Below are 20,639 nucleotides of genomic sequence, written 5' to 3' on the forward strand. Positions count from 1 at the left end.
ATCGATGACTATGTAGAAATACTTACAAAATAAATCGTAGCACTTTAACAGTTTAAGTGCACTGCTTCTCTCCCTCCAGTTTCTTTTTTTAAGTAGGAAATTTGTGTTTATAATCTTGAGGTTTGGAAGAGCCCCATACTCACAGAATGAATAAAGAATATGTGTAATAGCATAGTTACAGTCCAACTAATGTTTAAAAATCAACAAAGGATCCTCAGACAACAATGACAAAAGCCCAAAAAGACATGAGAAATATAAATGGCAAATCTGAGATATTTTTCAAAGCACACTTGAGAGGATTAACAGATGTTAAAAAGGTAAGCCCTGAGCAAGGGCCTGGGGATGACCCAGCACACACTTCAGAACTACTGAACGGGAACTTCAAAAACTTTCCAGAGTGGACATTTTAGAGACAGAAGAAAGTACAACATGGATTATACACTGCAATTTGATTTTGATTAACTAGGTAGGTTTTGTAACCTCCTGGCCAGTTTAATTTACATTTTGCTCAATCATCATTTAGACTTTAAAATATATCTAAATACAACAATGTAAAACCACCTCTTAGAAGACCACCCACGTGACGTGATGCTCACACATATAGTGTTGATACTCTCTCCTTCTGTGACAAGAACGGAGAACTGGGGTTGGGGATTTAGCTCAGTGGTAGGCGCTTGCCTAGCAAGCGCAAGGCCCTGGTTGGGTTCCCAGCTCGAAAAAAAAAAAAAAAAAAAAAAAAAAAAAAAAAAAGAACAGAGAACTGTTCTTTTAAAGGATCTGCTCCTGATTCTATTAGTCAGTCCTGGGAAGGGACCCCAAGGACACACCCTTCTCAGCACAGATTTAGCCAAAACCTCTAAGTTTTGACACATTGTTGCTACCTTAAAACATAAGAAAAAAATTTTGTCTCTCATGTATTACTGTGTTGTGGTTACAGAACAGGCTTACTTACATAACTACTTTGGGATTTCTTCACATTCTACCTAGTACTCATAACCGTGGGTGTTCTATAAGTGTCTGGAACTGACTATAGCGTTTTACAGAGATATATTAAACAAGCTTAATACAAGATTATACACTACAGTCGACCATCCTTTCTTCATGACTACGAAACTCAAAGAAGCATGTTAGAACATCCTACCTCACTGGTCGAGTCAATGTGTTAAAGTTGAAAATAAAGCAAATTCCTTACAAACCTCTCTCCCTTTGACTTCCTTGACTTGGAAGGAGTCTACAACTGTGCCATACCAGAGTTTGGAAATATGTAAGACACTTAAAAGACAAATAGTATTCACTCAAAACGAACACACACACATACACACACACACACACACACACACACACACACACACACACACACACCTTCAATTCAGGCAGGAATATTTTAAAAAGAAGTTTTGTAGTATTATATGAGATTGAGCATTGTGTAGCCTAACTGAAAAATTACCTTTCCAGTATACATGTAAAAGACTCACAGAGAGCTCCCCTACCCAGGTCTCCGGCATGTCCTTGAGATACCCCCACAGTAGTGGGGATATGAACTTGGAAGAGGCTATTCCTATAGCAAGGCAGGAACCCCATTGGAGATAGGGACACCAACCCACCGACAAAACCTATCCCAAAATTTATCCTGTCTATAAAAACTGCAGGGATGGGGAATGGAGCAGAAACTGAGGGAATGGCCAATTAGTAATGGGTCTAATTAGAGACCCATTTCATGGGCAAGCACCAACCCGATGCTACTACTGATACTCTTGTTATGCTCACAGACAGAAGCCTAGCATGGCTGTCCTCCACCCAGCAGCTGACTCAGACAGATACAGACACCCACAGCCAAACACTGGAGGGTACTTGGGAACATTGGAGGGCACTAGGGGAAGAATTGAAGGCTCTGAAGGGAATAGGAACTCCACAGGGTGACCAACAGAGTCAACTAACCTGGACTCTTGGCTCTCAGAGACTGAACCACCATCCAAAAAGCATATACAAGCTGGACTGAGACACCCCAAACATATATAGCAGATGTGCAGCTTAGTCTTCATGTGGGTCCCCCAACAAGTGGAGCAGGGAGCTATCCCTAAAGCTGTTGCCTGTCAGTGAAATATGTTCCCCTCACTGCCTTGTCTGGCCCCAGTGGGAGAGGGATGTGCCTAGCCCTGCAGAGACTTGATGTGGCACAGTGGGGGAATACCCAGGGAGGGGAGGCTCCACCCTCTCAGAAGAGAGAAATGTAAGGTGAAAAGACAAGGACACAGAGGGACAAAGATCTGACTGCTTGCGTTATGTGCTGGCAAGATGGGCAGAGTATTCGGCAGAGCTCACGTGAATGTTCAGATATTACACGGAATATTTTGCACCTGGATTAGATAGACCTGTGATTAGATGCCAATAGATTCTGAGATTATGAACATAAAGCACGAAACAGTGGGGTGCTTTTTATACCTACTGAAATGCATGTACATGTGTACACACACACACACACACACACACACACACACACACACACACACACACACACATTTTTTAAAACCCAAGTAACTCAAAACTTATTTCCAAAAGGCCAGTAATATAAGCAAGATGAGAATGGGCACAGGGAAAATTTTTTAAAGAGAGGCCATGATTTGGAACACATTTAATTAAACCATCCTGAGTACTAAAGGGTTTTTGTTCTGTTTTGTTTTGGTTTTCTACAAGCCATACTATTGCATACCTACAGTCCTGGAGGATTACAAGCGTGGGATCAGCTTTGGGTTACAAAGTGAAACATGTATATTAAAAATATGGGGGTTGGGGATTTAGCTCAGTGGTAGAGCGCTTGCCTAGCAAGCACAAGGCCCTGGGTTCGGTCCCCAGCTCCGAAAAAAAGAAAAGAAAAAAAAATATGAAGAGAGGGAGAGAGAGCTCACCAACCGGATAGGTGGGGACTCCTGAGAGTGCAGAGAGGAGGAGACCACCAATACTGTGAAACCCTGCCCACATCCCTGGCCCAAGAGGAAACTGTAAAGGGCCTCTGGGAACCGGAAGATAGGGGCACTCAAGCGGCAGGTCCCCTGCAGTCCAAACACCGCCCAGACCTGAAGGGACCTGGTCAAAAGCTCCCTGCACCCAAATCCTGTGGGAGGGAGAGCTAAACCTTCAGAGGGGCAGACATGCCTAGGAAGCCAGAAGAGACTACACTCTGCCCACATTTCTGACTCCAGAGAAAAACACCTAACGCCATCTGGGACCCAGGTGCACCTGGGTGGCGGGCAAGCCCTCCTGGTTGTCGCCCTCACAGAGAGCTCGAAAGCAACCTCCCAGGAGCAACTTCAGCCACAGGACCACAGGTAAGACCAACTTTTCTGCTCCAAGTGATCTGCCTGGTGGATTCAGGACACAGGTCCATAGGAAGACCAGTAGTCAGGAAAGACTACACACCTGAAAACAGAGCACTCTGTTCCCATAACTGGCTGAAAGAGAACAGGAAAACAGGTCTACAGCACTCCTGACACACAGGCCTATAGGACCGTCTAGCCACTGTCAGAAATAGCAGAAAAAGGTAACACCAGAGACAACCTGATGGTGAGAGGCAAGCACAGGAACCCAAGCACAGAAACCAAGACTATATGGCATCATCAGAGCCCAATTCTCCCACCAAAGCAAACACTGAATATCCAAACACACAAGAAAAGCAAGATCAGGGGTTGGGGTTTAGCTCAGTGGTGGAAAGCGCTTGCCTAGGAAGCACAAGGCCCTGGGTTGGGTCCCCCAGCTCGAAAAAAAAGAACCAAAAAAAAAAAAAAAAAAAAAAAAAAAAATGCAGGAAAAACATAAATAAACAAGTGGAAGCCTACAGAGAGGAATCACAAAAACACCTGAAAGAATTCCAGGAAAACACAAACAGGTGAAGGAATTAAAAATGGAAATAGAAGCAATAAAGAAAGCACAAAGGGAGACAATCCTGGATATAGAAAACCAAAGGAAGAGACAAGGAGCCTCAGATACAAGCATCACCAACAGAATACAAGAGGAGCAGACCAACAGAATACAAGAGGAGCAGAAGATCCCATAGAAATCATTGACACACTGTCAAAGATAATGTAAAACGGAAAAAGCTACTGGTCCAAAACATACAGGAAATCCAGGACTCAATGAGAAGATCAAACCTAAGGATAATAGGTATAGAAGAGAGTGAAGACTCCCAGCTCAAAGGACCAGGAAATATCTTCAACAAAATCATAGAAGAAAACTTCCCTAACCTAAAGAATGAGATGGCCATAAACATACAAGAAGCCTACAGAACTCCAAATAGATTGGACCAGAAAAGAAAATCCCCCTGTCACATAATAGTCAAAACACCAAATGCACAAGAATATTAAAAGCAGTAAGGGAGAAAGGTGAAGTAACATATAAAGGCAGACCTATCAGAATCACACCAGACTTCTCACCAGAGACTATGAAAGCCAGAAGATCCTGGACAGATGTCATACAGACTCTAAGAGAACACAAATGCCAGCCCAGGTTACTGTATCCAGCAAAACTCTCAATTAACATAGATGGAGAAACCAAGATATTCCATGACAAAACCAAATTTACACAATATCTTTCTACAAATCCAGCCCTACAAAAGATAATAAATGGTAAAGCCCAACATAAGGAGGCAAGCTACACCCGAGAAAAAGCAAGAAACTAATCGTCTTGGCAACAAACAAAGAGAAGAAAAGCACACAAACATAACCTCACATCCAAATATGAATATAACAGAAAGCAATAATTCCTTAATATCTCTCAACATCAATGGTCTCAACTCCCCAATAAAAAGACATAGATTAACAAACTGGATACGCAATGAGGACCCTGCATTCTGCTGCCTACAGGAAACACACCTCAGAGACAAAGACAGACACTACCTCAGAGTGAAAGGCTGGGAAACAACTTTCCAAGCAAATGGTCGGAAGAAGCAAGCTGGAGTAGCCATTCTAATATTGAATAAAATCAATTTTCAACCAAAAGTCATCAAAAAAGATAAGGAAGGACACTTCCTTATCATCAAAGGAAAAATCCACCAAGATGAACTCTCAATCCTAAATATCTATGCTCCAAATACAAGGGCACCTACAAACATGAAAGAAACCTTACTAAAGCTCAAAGCACACATTGCACCTCACACAATAATAGTAGGAGATTTCAACACCCCACTCTCATCAATGGACAGATCATGGAAACAGAAATTAAACAGAGACATAGAAAGACTAAGAGAAATCATGAACCAAATGGACTTAACATATTCTATCCTAAAACAAAAGGATATACTTTCTTCTCACCACCTCATGGTACTTTCTCCAAAATTGACCATATAATTGGTCAAAAAACAGGCCCCTGTTGCAGCCATACAATCTTTAAAAAGTAGCTACCACTGATGTAAATTAAAGGAAAGCTAAAATTACAGAATCACTACAAGAAAGCCAAGGAGTACTTTGTGTACCCGACGTGAGCTGAGCCTAGCTATCAGATATGACACCGAGGAGCGCATACGATGCGTACATAAAAGGACTCTGCTGAAGTGGTGCACTGCAAGTGACGTCAGTGGTTTGGAGAGCAGTGCAGAAAGAGGGAAGAACAAGCCCAGCGGTGGCACAGGCCTTTAGCCCCTGCACTTGGTGGGGAGAGGCAGAGAGCTCTGGAGTCTCATGCCAGCTAAATGGTATATGTAGTGAGTTCCAGAGCAGCCAGGGCTATACAGAGACTCTGTTTCAAGAAACATAAAGGAAGAACATTTTCAAATCATATACCCATTAAAAGATTTGCAATCAGGCTTTGTAGAGGACTCACAATTCAACTAAAGAAATAGTCCTAAAGCCAACTGGCATAAGTAAATTTAAGAGCCAGTCTTATTGTATTTCTGTTTTAAAACATTTCACTTTTCTGTACAATTAAAAAATAACAAACACACATTGTCATGTATGGTGGCAAAAGTCTATAGTCCCAGGAAACAGGCAGACAGTTTTGAGTTCAAAGCCATTTGAAATAAAATAAATATATCCTTTTTAAAAAAAAAAAAAGTTATACCTACTAGAAAACACAAAATATAAAAACTGACTCAAGAGGGGTTGGGGATTTAGCTCAGCGGTTAAGCGCTTGCCTAGCAAGCGCAAGGCCCTGGGTTCGGTCCCCAGCTCCGAAAAAAAGAAAAGAAAAAAAAAAAAAAAAAAAAACACTGACTCAAGAAATAGACATCTTGGGGTTGGGGATTTAGCTCAGTGGTAGAGCGCTTGCCTAGCAAAGCGCAAGGCCCTGGGTTTGGTCCCCAGCTCAAAAAAATAGAAAAAAAGAAAAGAAAAAAAAAAAAAAGAATAGACATCTTAGACTTATATTTAGGTTTTTGTTTTTTTTTTTTTAAAAAAAGGCCCCCAAAGAAAAATATATGATCTATAGCAATTAAATTCTATCAAACACAAAGAATTAACATTAATCACAACATTAATCCTAACACTCATTATCAAAACACAGCAAGGTGACAAACCTATTCCACAGGGCTGGTACTATCCTGACAGCAAAAGCAGCAAAGACCTCGCAACAACCTAGACGTAAAATCTTCTTCAGAGGCAAGCAAAGCAAATCCTACGGCACTGAAAAGAACCCCATGCCATGGCAAAACGGGAATTACACAAGAATGCAACTGTGGCTCAACATGTGATTATCAATTAATATATACCACATCAAAAGAAAATGGGAAGAATGGGAAGTTGATGATCATTTCATTAGATGCCAAATTTGACTAATATTAAAATGTTTTTATAATAAAAAAAATCCAAACTAGCAAAGTATAACAAAAGTCACAAGAGAAAAACCCACAGTAACATTCCTAACTGTGAAAGACTAAACGTATTCCTTCTGAGAACTTGAACAAGGGTACCAGCTTTTAACATTCAACTCTCTATTAGAAGTTCTCCGTAAATCAGTTAGAAAAATTAAAACCATCCAAATTGAAGAGAAGAAAGACTGTCTCTATTTGCAGATGGTAGGAAATTCTGTATGTTCTACAAGAAAAGAGTTAACAAATCAATTCAATGATGCTTGTAAGGCACAAAAACAACATCACATGTAAACATTAGCTATGCATCTCTACACTAACGAATAATCCAAAAATGAAATTAAAATATTTATACTTACAATAGCATTAGAAAGAATAAAATATTTACAAGTTCTAAAGGGACTGAGTGGTCAAAATAATCTTGAAAACAGGACGGTTCTTGCTATCCAAAATTATGATGAAGATATACTGAATCCAAACTGTGGGACTGGCATGAGTAAAACAAACCAATGAAACAGAGCTGAGTATCCCAATGTGGACACACATACACACTATCAAGATTTCTAATTAACAGTGCCAAGGAACAAATGGGGAAAACAGTCTAAACAGATGATCTTGCCAGAACTAGACATAAACATGCCGAAGAATGAAAGTAGACCTTTTCTGTATACGATGTATAAAAATTAACTCAAAACAGACTTAATTCCTAAATATAAAAGCTAGACTAAAAAGACAAGAATCTTATGACATTTGATTTGGCAACGATCTCCTGGATATGGCCCCCAAAACCTGGGTCACAGAAAGTACATGCTGCACTAGTAAATCTGCTGTAGGTCAAAGATACAGCCAACAAAGTAACTGAGTGAGGGGCAACCTACAGAATGGCAAGATATATTTTCAGATTTCACATTTAGTAAGGGACTACCATACAGAAAAGTCTAACAGCTACGGAAGGAAAAGCCAAGCAACTAAGTTTCTAAAGGCATTTCTCCAAAGAAGCTATACAAATGGTTAAGATGCACACAGGATGTTCAATAGGAATGTAAATAAAACCAGTGAGAAACCACCTTATACTCAATAGTATAGGCTAGGAGATAACATTAAAAAAACAAACAAAAAAACCAAAACAACCAACAATAAAAACCCCAGAAAATAAGCAGCCACAAAGGAGCAATGTGAGGCCCAAGGAGCCTTCATTGCTGGCAGAAGCCTACAAGGACAGGCACTGTGGTCTTGTCAGTTGGTCAGTTTCTCAGTAAGACACAATTACCATATGATTTGATTTCCCCTCGTGGGTGTACCTCAAAGAACTGCATACAGGGATTCCAGGATCAGCCGCACTCACAATAGCTGAAGCACTGAAAGTGTCCAAGTGTGTACGACTGCACTTATAACTAGATTAAAAAAACAGTGTATCGCATATACGTACACAGAGTATTACCAAACATGAAAAACTGAAGTACTGTTTGTGTTTTGACATAGATGAGCCTTGAAAAGAATGTAAAAAGGGCAGAACTGTATCTTAATGGTAGAGCATGTGCCTCAAAAGGATTATATGTTCCATGTTCAATCCCTGGGAGTAGGGGAACCTGACAAGAGTCACAGACTATATGGTTATATTTATATGAAATGACCAGAATAGGCAAGTCCCCAGAAACAGAGGCAAATCATTGACTCCCAAGGGATAGGGGGAAGGGCAGAGTACAGATGATTACTATAAGCCCCAAATGTCACTTAATTGTTTAATTGGAAAAGAGAAGAAAACCATCTGACTCTGGAGCTAGGGTCTCAGCTTCCTGAGTACTCTGTATACAGATATGCACCTTGATGCTCAGCTCAAAGTGTACCATTGCATTATATGGTCACACGTAAATCTTCAACCTGGATCCTTTCTCCTCTTTCCAGTATTATTGCCGGGTTTTTTTTTGTTTTGTTTTTTTTGTTTTTCTTTTTTTTTTTTTTTTTTCGGAGCTGAGGACTGAACCCAGGGCCTACTGAGCTAAATCCCCAACCCCCGTTTTTTATCACTTAAAAAAACTATTAACACATGTAATCACTGTCATTTCATATCTACCAAAAGCTTAATCATGAGAACTGTTGCTTATGGGAAACCTCATCTCCTATCTCCTTCCCTCTAGACTTGTCTCCATGCAGTCCTACTGACAAAGTATTTTGAGCACAAAATGCCAAAATAGGTATTTATTTATAAAATACAAATAGGAAATAGGAAATTTGAAAACCTAAATAAATATAAATTCTATTTTCCCTACTCCAATCTCCCTGGAGAGCTTTTCTCTAGACTTTACTCTTTTTTTTTTTGAGACAGGTTTACACTAGGTAGCTAAGGTTGGCCTTAAACTCATGATCCCCTTTGCTTCAGTCTTAAATTGAGGTAGCAGGTGTGCACCAACGCATGCACGGCTCTATTTTCTCTTGGGTGGAGCACCTGTCTTTACCATCTCTGCTACCGATGTAATGTGGTAACAGGTTCTGACTCTTGTGCCATATACCGTGAGGTCCCTGGAGTGCTTGGGACCCTGTAACGTCTTCCTTATGAAGACAGATGAGGAAACTTCACTTGGGTATTTGTAACTGAGGACTAATAACTCTGAGATTCCAACTTGCTCTTGAGAATATAATGCTAAGTGAGCACAGCTGATCTTCTAGAGTGTGTGACACCACACTGCAGCTTATTTCTTGCAAACACACCCACCAGGTTTATCTAACCCCTCTGGTTCAACTTGTCTTCTATCTCCTAGTTCTTCATTTAGTTATATACTTTAAATCGTGTTGTGGTTGACCCCATTTTCAACTTTGATATGATCCTAATGCTTCATTTACTTTAAAAAAAAAAAAAGATCATATTGTATTGTTTAAGTGTAAGTATTTAAAAGCAAATACTTATCAAAAGACGAGGGAAAAAAAAACAAAAACAACTCCCCATCCCTGGGCCAAACAGAGGCCATGCTAGGCTTGCAGCTCCCCAGGCCAGGGGCTTCCTTCACTTCCCAGACCCTGAAGGCACCTAGTGCAAAGCGTGCCTGGCAGGGGTGTGTTGGTGGAAAGAATGACAACAAACAAGAGCACAGTGCTACACTTTCTCACTCTTTTCCAGCTGGGAAGAAATGTTATAGTGAGGAAAGGACAAATGGCTTTTTTTTTTTTCCACCTGTTGTGAAGAGATTAACTAAAACGTCCACAAAAAAAGGCATTCATATTGCCAGTTGGAATTTGTAGCCGTGTACCTGGACGTGCCTCCTTCTGGTGTGCTCAGAAGGCATTTGGGGGCAGGCTGTGTTCAATGCCTTCTTCTTGTGCTTGCATGGCTTCTCCAGATGTTTCCTCCGTTGATTAGTGACACTACTGTATAATTTAATTTGCCTGGGTGACAAATACAGTCTATCGTGGCCAAAGGCTTGGATCAGCCGGGCTGTGTCAACGGTAGAAATGGAGCTACTCCTCTCATTTAAAGGCATGTCCCTACCAGTGTGGGTCAATACATCTGACTCCACAGGAGACTCAGTGCTGGAAAAAAGGTTGGAACTATCTGTGAGGAGCTCACTTTCCTCTGAGGGTCTAGAATCCAAGGAGGTATTGCTGACATTATTAAAATCTGGCTGCTTTCTCAGGATGTACTTATCTAGTTTAATCTTCTCAATATTAAGCTGACTGGATTTCCCACCTTCATGAGGAGAAAGCACTTTGCTTTTCCTAAAGTCACCTGTACTGTGACCCCTCTCTAAGCTCTTACTCCACTTCCTCTGCTGCTTGCCTTTCTGTTGATGTTGCCTCCTCCCAGTCCACCCCCTGGCTCCACGTCCCCGTCTGCGGTCATCTTGAGTACTTTCTGAGGCCTGGAGTGAATGTGTGATGGGATTCTGAAGCAGTTTAGCCAAACGATCAAGCCGTTCCACCAAGGAGAGCTCTTTGTTATCACAAGCGCCAGACGGTTTCTGCTGCTTCTGTCGCTCCTGGTACTTGTTCCACAGTTCATTCAAACTCATGGGGCACTGACTTGTTAGTTCTGGGGTGACCTTCTGATCCTTTTTTGGGTCATTTGCCTGTCTTTTGTCTTTTGTGTCTCTGGCCTGATTCTTGATAGTATGTATCTTCTCATGGCCCCCCAAATTCAAATCCATGCTGAGGCTCTTAACTCTGGTGCACTCCATCTCGGTGTTGTCTGACCTTGGGCCAGGGGGCGGGAGGCCGCTGTGCCCTGAATGAGAGTGAAAGAGATCCCTCCAAGAATGCTGCGTGAGAACATTCCTTCCCGAAGACTCGTGGCAGAGATCCTGCTCTTGGGGCAGGTGCACTGGGTGGTGGAAGTAAAAGCTGGCTGACCTGAAGACAGAGTGAGTGGTGTTTGCAAATTCGGAGTGACATTCAGGTTCTGAAAAAAGAAAGAAAGAAAGAAAGAAAGAGAGAGAGAGAGAGAGAGAGAGAGAGAGAGAGAGAGAGAGAGAGAGAAAGAGAATTAATTAATTTTGAAAGAATTTAGAAATAGTTGTATTCCTTTTATAAATACTTAACAATCATACTGGCATAAGTTAAAAAATAAGGATTTGGACAAACTCCACTATTGTATGACAAAGCTGGGACTGGGCCTCAGCTTTAAAAGTGCTTGCCTAGCATGCACAAAGACCCGGGTTCAACTCCTAGCATGGTCTAAACTGCACTTACAATGCCAGCACTCAGAACATTGAGACAGAATGATCAGGATGCAGGCCACCATCTGCTACACAACCAATTCAAGGCCAGCCTGGGCTAACTATATGGTACCCTATATCAAAACTAAACACAAGCAGTCCAAGAACTAGACAGAAGCCACTGGACATCCATGAGTTCAAGGCAAATTTGGTCTACACAGTGAGTTCTAGGACAGCCAAGGATACCTTTTCTTAAAACAAAACAAAGCAAAACAAAACAAAATATGGATTGAACTCTACCATCATGTGACAAAGATGTATGATCAAGGACAGCCCCTTGTTCTCCAGACTAAAATTAGTTGCCTTGTGTATTCACCACCTATTCTATTCTATTCAGACTACTTTTTGTATGTGTTCTTTCTTTTTTTTTTCATTCTCCCTCCCTCCCTCTCTCTATTATATTTATTATAGTTATTATATAAAAGTACACTGTAGCTGTCTTCAGACACACCAGAAGAGGGCATCAGATCTCATTACAGATGGTTGTGAGCCACCATGTGGTTGCTGGGAATCGAACTCAGGACCTCTGGAAGAACAGGCAGTGCTCTTCATCACTGAGTCATCTCTCCAGTCCACATGTGTTCTTTCTTACAAAAAAAAAAAAAAAAAAAAAAAAAAAAGCACCCTGCTACTAAGATATAGATGGATATTTCCAGCTTAAAACAAAAACAAAAAAACTTGAGATTTCTCTATCAGCATTAAGTGGGTGGTGTGAAAAATTTTATTTTAAAGCCTCACTTTTGGGCAATCATCATTCTACATCAAAATACGTATTATTGAATAAATCATATATTATAGTTTACTAGGCTGAATGTGGTTTTCTGAACCACATTAAAAGTTCATCCATGTTTGCTGGACCATTCAAAATTATGGCATTCAAAAAACCTCAGACTATGGTTATTTTATTTGGCTTAGAAAATTACTGGGGAGGGGCAGGGGGCTTACCCCTAATCTTTTCTAACTGCTGGCCTGGCTATCTCCCTTGTGGTGTTCTCCAAGTATTGCTATTTCTCCTGGCCATGTGCTCATGGTACCTCTCTTCTCATGGTGCCTTCTTGTCTCTCTCCTTGTGGGTCTCTCTTCTCTTCCTCTCTTCTCCACCCCAACCTGGTAACTCAAAACCCACCTACCTCAACCCTTCCAGTAATTTGCTGTAGTCAATTTTATTTAACCAATAGTTTTAAATTAAGGAGCAAGGTTTGCACAACAAAGGCTTGTAAGTGTGAGAATTCACATGTAGGCCTAGCCATTCGGGTGCAGAATTTAAGCATTACAATACACAGCTACACACCAAACCTCCACATATAGTTGGTATAGTTGTTCAGGAGAACAATGTATCCCCTCCTTAGGTGGAGGCACTGCTTGGAAGGTTTAAAGGTGTGGCCTTGCTAGATAAAGTATATCCCTGAGGACGGGCTTTGACACTCCAAAGCCTTCGTCATTCACAGCTCAGTCTCTGCTTCATGCCTGCACATTTTTAAGACTCACATCTTAGTTTGCTGCTCTAGTGGCTATATCTGCTTCCTACCAAGTGGCCACACTTCCCCACCCTGATGATGATGGACTCCTATACCTCTGGAACATAAGCCCAAATAAACCCTTCTTTAAGTTGCCTTGGTTGTGTTTTATCACAATAATAGAAAAGAAACTAAAATAAAAGTGGTTCTAATTACCAGTCTGACTATTCACTACACCGAACAGAAGAAAAGCAAACTTTACCATGACTCAACAGTAATCAAGACAGACTGGTACTATCAAGAGGGTCAAAGCATTAGATCAGCCTTAATGGTTGGGCTATTGGGCTTTAGTGCATCTCCTTACAACGTTTATCCACATTATAGCACACTGACAACTTCCTCATGAAGGAGGCGTAAAAACCATTTAAATATAAATCCCATTTTCTTTTTTATTGTTTTGTTTGAGACCAGGTCTAGTTATGTATTCTATAATTACCTTGACTTGACTATGTATCCATGATTCAGAACTAAGACACAATACTGCATTTCTAGCATCATCAGCCGGGTGCAGCTGTTCCTCGGGGTCTGGTGGAAGTGGTTCCTGACCTCTCACAGATGCCAACTGCTTTGCGTAACAGGGAGACACCAATGTACACCCGTGCATATGCATGTGCATCACCAGTGCTTCTATACCTTAAATCATCACTGGATTGCTTACAATGTCAGAAATAGGGCAAATGCTAAGTCAATAGTCATTAGCCTGTGCTATCTGTGGAAAGTAATGACAAAAAAAGAGAAATCTATACACAGTCAAAAATGATAACTTTTTTCTCAAAATGTTTTCTGCAGAGTTGGTTGAATTGAGTATGGAGGGCAGTACTAAAATGATATTCATAAGTAAAATAGAAAAGCATCTTATTTTGTCAGAATGAACCAGAAACACAAACAGTAGCACTTAGGCACACACAGTAACATTTACTGCATTACCTATCTCTAAGGATCCTTCCTTCTGTTTAATGGATTTAGCGTCTGGCAGATTTCCAGTTTTTCTGTCTTGCACAGTGATATCACTGGACCCTAAGAAAACAAAATGAATTCATTAAATTCATACAAGAAGTTGACACCCTACCCCCAAAAGACCTCTAATTTCCTAATATGTGAAAGCCATTGTTACTGGCACTAGAAAACATAAATCTATACCATTGTTTAGAACCATGGGAAATGCAAATAAAAAAGCACATTTACACAAGCATGTCATATAGAGCTAGAGAAACAACGTAAAGGGCTGGAGGTACACGCAGCTCGGTGGTTAAAAGCACCTGCGTTCAGTTTCGCCTACTACATCTGCAACTCCAGTTCAAGGACATCTGATATCCTCTTCTGACCTCCACAGGCACAGATATTCAAGTGGTACACACACATACATATAGGCAAAACGCCCATACACATAAAATAAAATCAATTAAAAACATGTGATATCTGTTTTAAAAGTTTGAAAAAAGAATCACCATGAGAGACAGATGAAGAGGTATTAAGTGCTCAAAGAAAAAAGAAATTCTAGCAAGCAGTACCATAGAAAACTCTAGACAACCGACTTGAGTCTCTCAAGATGGGAAACATTTTGAAATGGAAACCAGAAGTCACTGAAAGCATCGGTGGCTTCTCAAAAGAGGAATCAGGAGTGCAGCACACAATACGGAAAGAAGGAACTAGAGCAGGCTATTTTGGAGCTGTCCTAACATTCTGAAGAATGCTAAAAGACCTTAGATTCTATTCCCAAAGACAATAAAGACTAAAATGCATCAGGAGGCCTACATAATCAGAACAGTTTCAGGAACATTCATTTAGCAACAGTAAAAGCAGTGGTATAATTTTGGAGTGTTTCCCAGAATACAAATCTAAAATCTTAAGAAAACAATGGTATGTGAAAAAGAGAAGTGTCTTCTGCTCTGAAATATATCCTTGTCTTAACTGTGCACAACTGTCCTCTAATACACACTCTCTTTTCCTGTAGGAGCCGATCATGTTACCAGAATAAAGTCTCAACCTCCCTGGCAATACAACTTGACATAATCACACATGACTCAGGCTGGCATCCAGGACAAAGGGCAGTGCAGCATCACCAACAGAATACAAGAGATGGAAAAGAAAGTCTCAGGCATAGAAGATACAATAGAAGAAATCAATACATTGGCCAAAGAAAATGCTAAAGCTAAAAAGTTTCTAACACAAAACACCCTCAGGATATTTGGGATACTATGAAAAGACCAAACCTAAAAATAATAGGAATAGAGGGACACGCCCAACTCAAAGGCCCAGAAAATATCTTCAACAAAATCATAGAAGAAAAGTTTCCTAACCCAAAGAATGAGAAGGCTATAAACGTAAAGCAGCTTACAGAACACCAAATAGACTGGACCAGAAAAGAAAATCTTCCCATCACATAATAATCTCAACACTAAATATATAGAACAAAGACTATTAAAAGCCCCAGAAGATAAAATTCAAGTAGTAATAAAAGCAGACCTATTAGAATTACACCAGACTTCTCAACAGAGACCTTAAAAGCCAGAAGAGTCTGGCAGATGTCTTACAGTGTCCAAAAGATCACAGATGTTGAGTCAGGACTTCTATACACAGCAAACTTTCAATCGCCACAGAAAAAAAAAGATATTCCATGAAAAAAAAACAAATTTAAATAATATCTTTCCCTTAATCCAGCCCTACAGGGGATACTAGATGGAAAACTCCAATACAAGGATGGTAACTATACCCAAGAAAACACAAAAATCAATAATTCCTTATCAGCAAAACCAAAAGAAGAGAAACACACACACACCAACATCATCAAAATAACAGGAACTAACAATCGTTAGACATTAATATCTCACTAACATTAATTGACTCAATTCACCAATAAAAACACACAGGTTAACAGACTGGATGAGTTAAACAGGATCCACCATTCTGCTGCGCACAAGAAACACCACAGCAACAAAGACAGTCACTACCTCAGAGTACAGAGCTAGAAGAAGGTTTGCCAAGCAAACGGATCCAAGAAGCAAGCTGGAAGAGCCACTGTAACATCTAATAAAATAGACTTTCAACCAAAATCATCAAGAGGCATGAAAGGACATATCAAACTCAAAGGAAAAATTCTCCAAGATGAACTTCTATGTCCCAATTCATAAAAATTACTAAAGCTTAAATCACAAATTGAACCCCACACATTAATAGTAAGAGACTTCAACACCCCATTCTCACCAATGGATAGGTCAAGACAGAAACTAAACTGAGAAATAATGAAACAGAGATTATGAATCAAATGGTCTAACAGGTATCTAAGAACATTTCATCCAAACACAAAAGAATAATATGTCTTCTTCTCAGCACCACACGGAACCTTCTCCAAAACTGACCATATACTTGGTCACAAAGCAAGTCTCAACAGATACAAAAAAAAAAAAAAAAAAAAAAAAAAAAAAAAAACAAACAACCAGAAATAACTCCTCGTACCCTGCCGGAACACCATGGCTTAAAGCAGGATTTCAACAACAGAAACAACAGAAAGCCTACACAGTCATGGAAACTGGACAACTCACAATTCAATGAATACTGGGTCAAGGAAGAAATAAAAGACTTTCTAGAATACAATGAAAATGAAGGCATAGCATACCCAAACTTATGGGACACAATAAGTGCAGTGCTAAGAGGAAAACTCAGAGCACTAAGTGCCTCCATGAAGAAACTGGAGAGACCTCATCCTAGCAACCTGTAAAGCTCTACAACAAAAAGAAGCAAAGATACTCAAGAGGAATAGATGGCAGGGCCGAAATCAATAAATTATAAACAAAGGGAACAACACCAAGAATCAATGAAACTAGATGCTGGTTCTTTAAAAAAAAACAAGATAGACAAACCCTTAGCCAAACTAAGTAAAAAAACAAAGAGACATTATCCAAATCAACAAAATCAGAAACGAAAAGGGGGGCTTAACAGCAGAAAAATCCAAAGAATCATTAGTTCTTACTTCAAAAGCCTATTCTCCACAAAATTGGAAAATATAAACGAAATGGATGATTTTCTTGATAAATACCAGTTACCAAAGTTAAATCAAGATCAGGGAAACAATTTACATAGTCCTGTAACCCGTAAGGAAATATAAGCAGTCATTAGAAGTCTCTCTGCCAAAAACAAAACAAAACGAACAAACTAAAAGCCCCAAAAAACCAGGGTCAGATGGTTTTAGTACATAATTCTACTAGACTTTCAAAGAGCTAATTCTGCAAAAATAGAAACATTGCCAAACTCATTCTATGAGACCACAGACATTCTGATGCCACACAAAGACTCAACAAAGAAAGATAATTTCAGACCAATTTCTCTATAAACATTGCTGTAAAAATACTCAAGAAAGGGATTGGGGATTTAGCTCAGTGGTAGAGCGCTTGCCTAGCAAACGCAAAGCCCTGGGTTCGGTCCCCAGCTCCGAAAAAAAGAAAAAGAAAAAAAAAAAAAAAACTCAATAAAATACTCGCAACCTGAATCCAAGAACACAAAGATAACATCCTCCATGATCAAGTAGGCTTCATCCCAGGGATGCAGGGGTAGTTCAATATATAAATATCCATCAACGTAATCTGCCATAGAAACAAACTGAAGGAAAAAAACACATGACCATCTCATTAGATGCTGAAAAAGACTTTGACAAAATCCAACACTCTTCTTCTATTTCTTTTTTTTTTTTTTTTTTTTTCGAGCTGGGGATCGAACCCAGGGCCTTGCGCTTGCTAGGGCAAGCGCTCTACCCCGAAATACATCCCCAACCCCCAACACTCTTCTTAAAAAGCTTTGGTGAGATCAGAGATACAAGGCGCATACCTAAACACAATGAAGGCAATATACAGCAAGCCAACTGCCATCATCAAATTAAATGAAGAGAAACTTAAAGCAATTACATTAAAATCAGAAGCAAGACAAGGAAGTCTACTCTGTCTCTTCAGAGTACTTGAATTTCTAGCTAGAGCGGTAAGACAACAACAACAAAAAAAAAAAAATCAAGGGGATACAAATTGGAAAGGAAGAAGTCAAAATATCACTATTCACAGATGCTATAATAGTATACATAAATGACCAAGAACTCCTTCAGCAAAGTAGCTGGATACAAAATTAACTCACAGAAATCAGTAGCCTCCTTTATACAAACAATAAATGGGCTAAGAAAGTTAGGGAGAGGGGTTGGGGATTTAGCTCAGGGGTAGAGTGCTTGCCAAGAAAGCGCAAGGCCCTGGGTTTGGTCCCCAGCTCTGAAAAAAAAAAAAAAAAAAGAAAGTTAGGGAGAAAACACCCTTTACACTATCTACAAATAATATAAAATATCTTGGAGTAACACTAACCAAGCAAGTGAAAGACCTGTAATGACAAGAACTTCAAGGCTCTGAAGAAAAAAATTGAAGAAAATATCAGAAGATGGAAAGATCTCCCATGCCATACCAAAAGCAATCTACAGATGCACTGTAATTCCCATCAAAATTCCAACACAATTCTTTAGACCTTGAAAAACAATTCTCAACTGCATATGGGAAAAACAACAACAACAAACAAACAAACAAATCCAAGAGAGCTTTAAAAAAAAGACCTGTAGAAGAGAAGAACGTCTGGCAGTATCATCATCCCTGACTTCAAGCTGTACTGCAGAGCAGTAGTAATAAACACCACATGGTACTGGGATAGAAACAGACAGGTTGATCAATGAAATCAAATCAAATTGAAGACCCAGAAATAAAACCTCTGAACATTTGATTTTTTTAAAAAAGAAGCCAAAACCATACAATGGAAAAAGGAGACCATCTTCAAGAAATGGTGCTGGTCTGCCTGGACGTCTGCCTGTAGAGGCATGCGACTGAATCATGTTTATCACCCTGTGTAAAATGTCCAAGTGGATCCAAGACCTCAACATGGAACCAGATACTAATTCTAATACAACAAAAAATATCCTTGAACTCACTGGGACAGGACACAACTTACTGAACAGAACACCAATGGCTCAGGCACTAAGATTAACAATTAATAAATTGGACCTCATGAAACTGAAAAGCTTCTGTCAGGCAAAGGACACCATCAATAGGATAAAACGGCAGCCTACAGACTGGAAAAAGAGCTTTACCAACCCCACATCTGACAGAGGGCTAATACCCAAATATATAAAGAGTTCAAGAGGTTAGACAGTTAGACACCAACAACCCAAGTAACCCAACTTAAACACGGGGTACAGAGCTACAGAGAATTCTCAACAGACAAACATCTCAGGCCGAGAAACACTTTAAAAAATATTCAAAGTCCTTAGTCATTAGAGAAATGCAGATCAAATCAACTCTGAAATTCTACCTCAAGATCAAAAACAAGTGACAGCACAAGGATGTGGAGCATGGGGGACACTCCTACAGTGCTGAAGAGAGTGCAAACGTGTACAACCACTCTGTAAATCAATTTGGCAGTTTCTCAGAAAATCAGGAATCGTCTACCACAGGCAGGCAGCAGACCGGGAGCAGCTGCCGCTTTAGTTGGTGGGGAACCCACCCGCATAAGACCAAGCTGCACATCTGCTGCATATGTGCAATGGTGCTAGGTCCAGCCTCTGCTCGCTCGTTGGTTGGTGGAGCTGATACTGGGATGTAAAGTGACTAAGTAAATAAATAAATGAAAAAATTATGTAATCTATGTCAGAGACTACTTTAACTAATTAAAATGTATAGCACAGTTTAATATACTACTTATTTTTAAAATATTCTTTAAAATTTAAGGGTTAAAGTTCTGATAAAACAGGGTCTTACAGAAAAGTCTAAGCATGGTAAGAACTTCAAAATAATGACTTATAATAATGACTTGTAAGAAAAAAATGAAGAAATGAGGGAAAGTTTGTCTGCATTCAAAATGAGCCATACAGAAACGACTGACATAAACTACATGAGCTGAAACACCTAAATTTAGGGGAAAATTTAATAGTCTATCAGATGGAGAACTAATTTCTATAAATAAGGAAAAGACAAAAATATATACAAGAAAAACAGTTCTAGACAATTCTCAGGATTATAGTAACCAAAACAAAAAATGAAAAACAAATTCAAAACCCACCAACTTTCCAAGACTTACATACATTTCGGTTGGAGAGTATAAGGAATGTCCCTTAATTATCTGATTGGCTAAAAAATATGACAAACAGCCAATCACTGGGAGGAAAGGAGGAGGCGGGTCTTCCGGGCAAGACAGGAAGAGGAGGGGAGGAAGAGGAGTTGCAGGAGACAGAGGAGGGCAGAGAGAAAGTGTTGGAAGGAAGGTGGAGCAGAAGCGCACGGCCTGGAGAAACTGCAAGTACCAGGGACTTAATAGCTGGGTAAGAAAGTGGGCTAGAGGCAGATCTGCCCAATACAGGCCGTGCAGTTTATAAATATACAACTGGGTTGTGTTTTCTTGCATGGGCTTAGTGGGGTTGGAGATTTGGCACAACAGGAGAGTATCTTGTGATGCTGAAATAAATTACTGAAAAGGGAAAAGGCCAGTTAAGCCAATTTCTGATAATAAAATTACTTTGCATATTAAATTAAAAAGTTCTCCAGAAATATCTTGAAGAGTTTCTAAAATGTTAACATTATCCATGCCAAAGTCTACAAAAACAGTCACTAG

The 20,639-nt window shown here is 39.8% G+C and overlaps 1 protein-coding gene across 1 annotated transcript in view; it reads right to left on the reverse strand.

Moving 5' to 3' along the window:
* The window catches only part of Alms1 (ALMS1 centrosome and basal body associated protein), a 101,466-nt gene that overhangs the window by 15,534 nt on the left and 65,293 nt on the right, over positions 1 to 20,639 (reverse strand). Inside the window, exons 15-16 of the mRNA XM_032906187.1 lie at positions 13,944 to 14,033; positions 10,039 to 11,183 (exon numbers count right to left, since the gene is read on the reverse strand). Of these exons, the coding sequence (XP_032762078.1) occupies positions 10,039 to 11,183; positions 13,944 to 14,033 (1,235 nt within the window). The remainder of the gene's footprint in view (positions 1 to 10,038; positions 11,184 to 13,943; positions 14,034 to 20,639) is intronic.

The sequence above is a fragment of the Rattus rattus genome, chromosome 6, assembly GCF_011064425.1.
Source record: "Rattus rattus isolate New Zealand chromosome 6, Rrattus_CSIRO_v1, whole genome shotgun sequence".
Taxonomy (NCBI): Eukaryota; Metazoa; Chordata; class Mammalia; order Rodentia; family Muridae; genus Rattus; species Rattus rattus.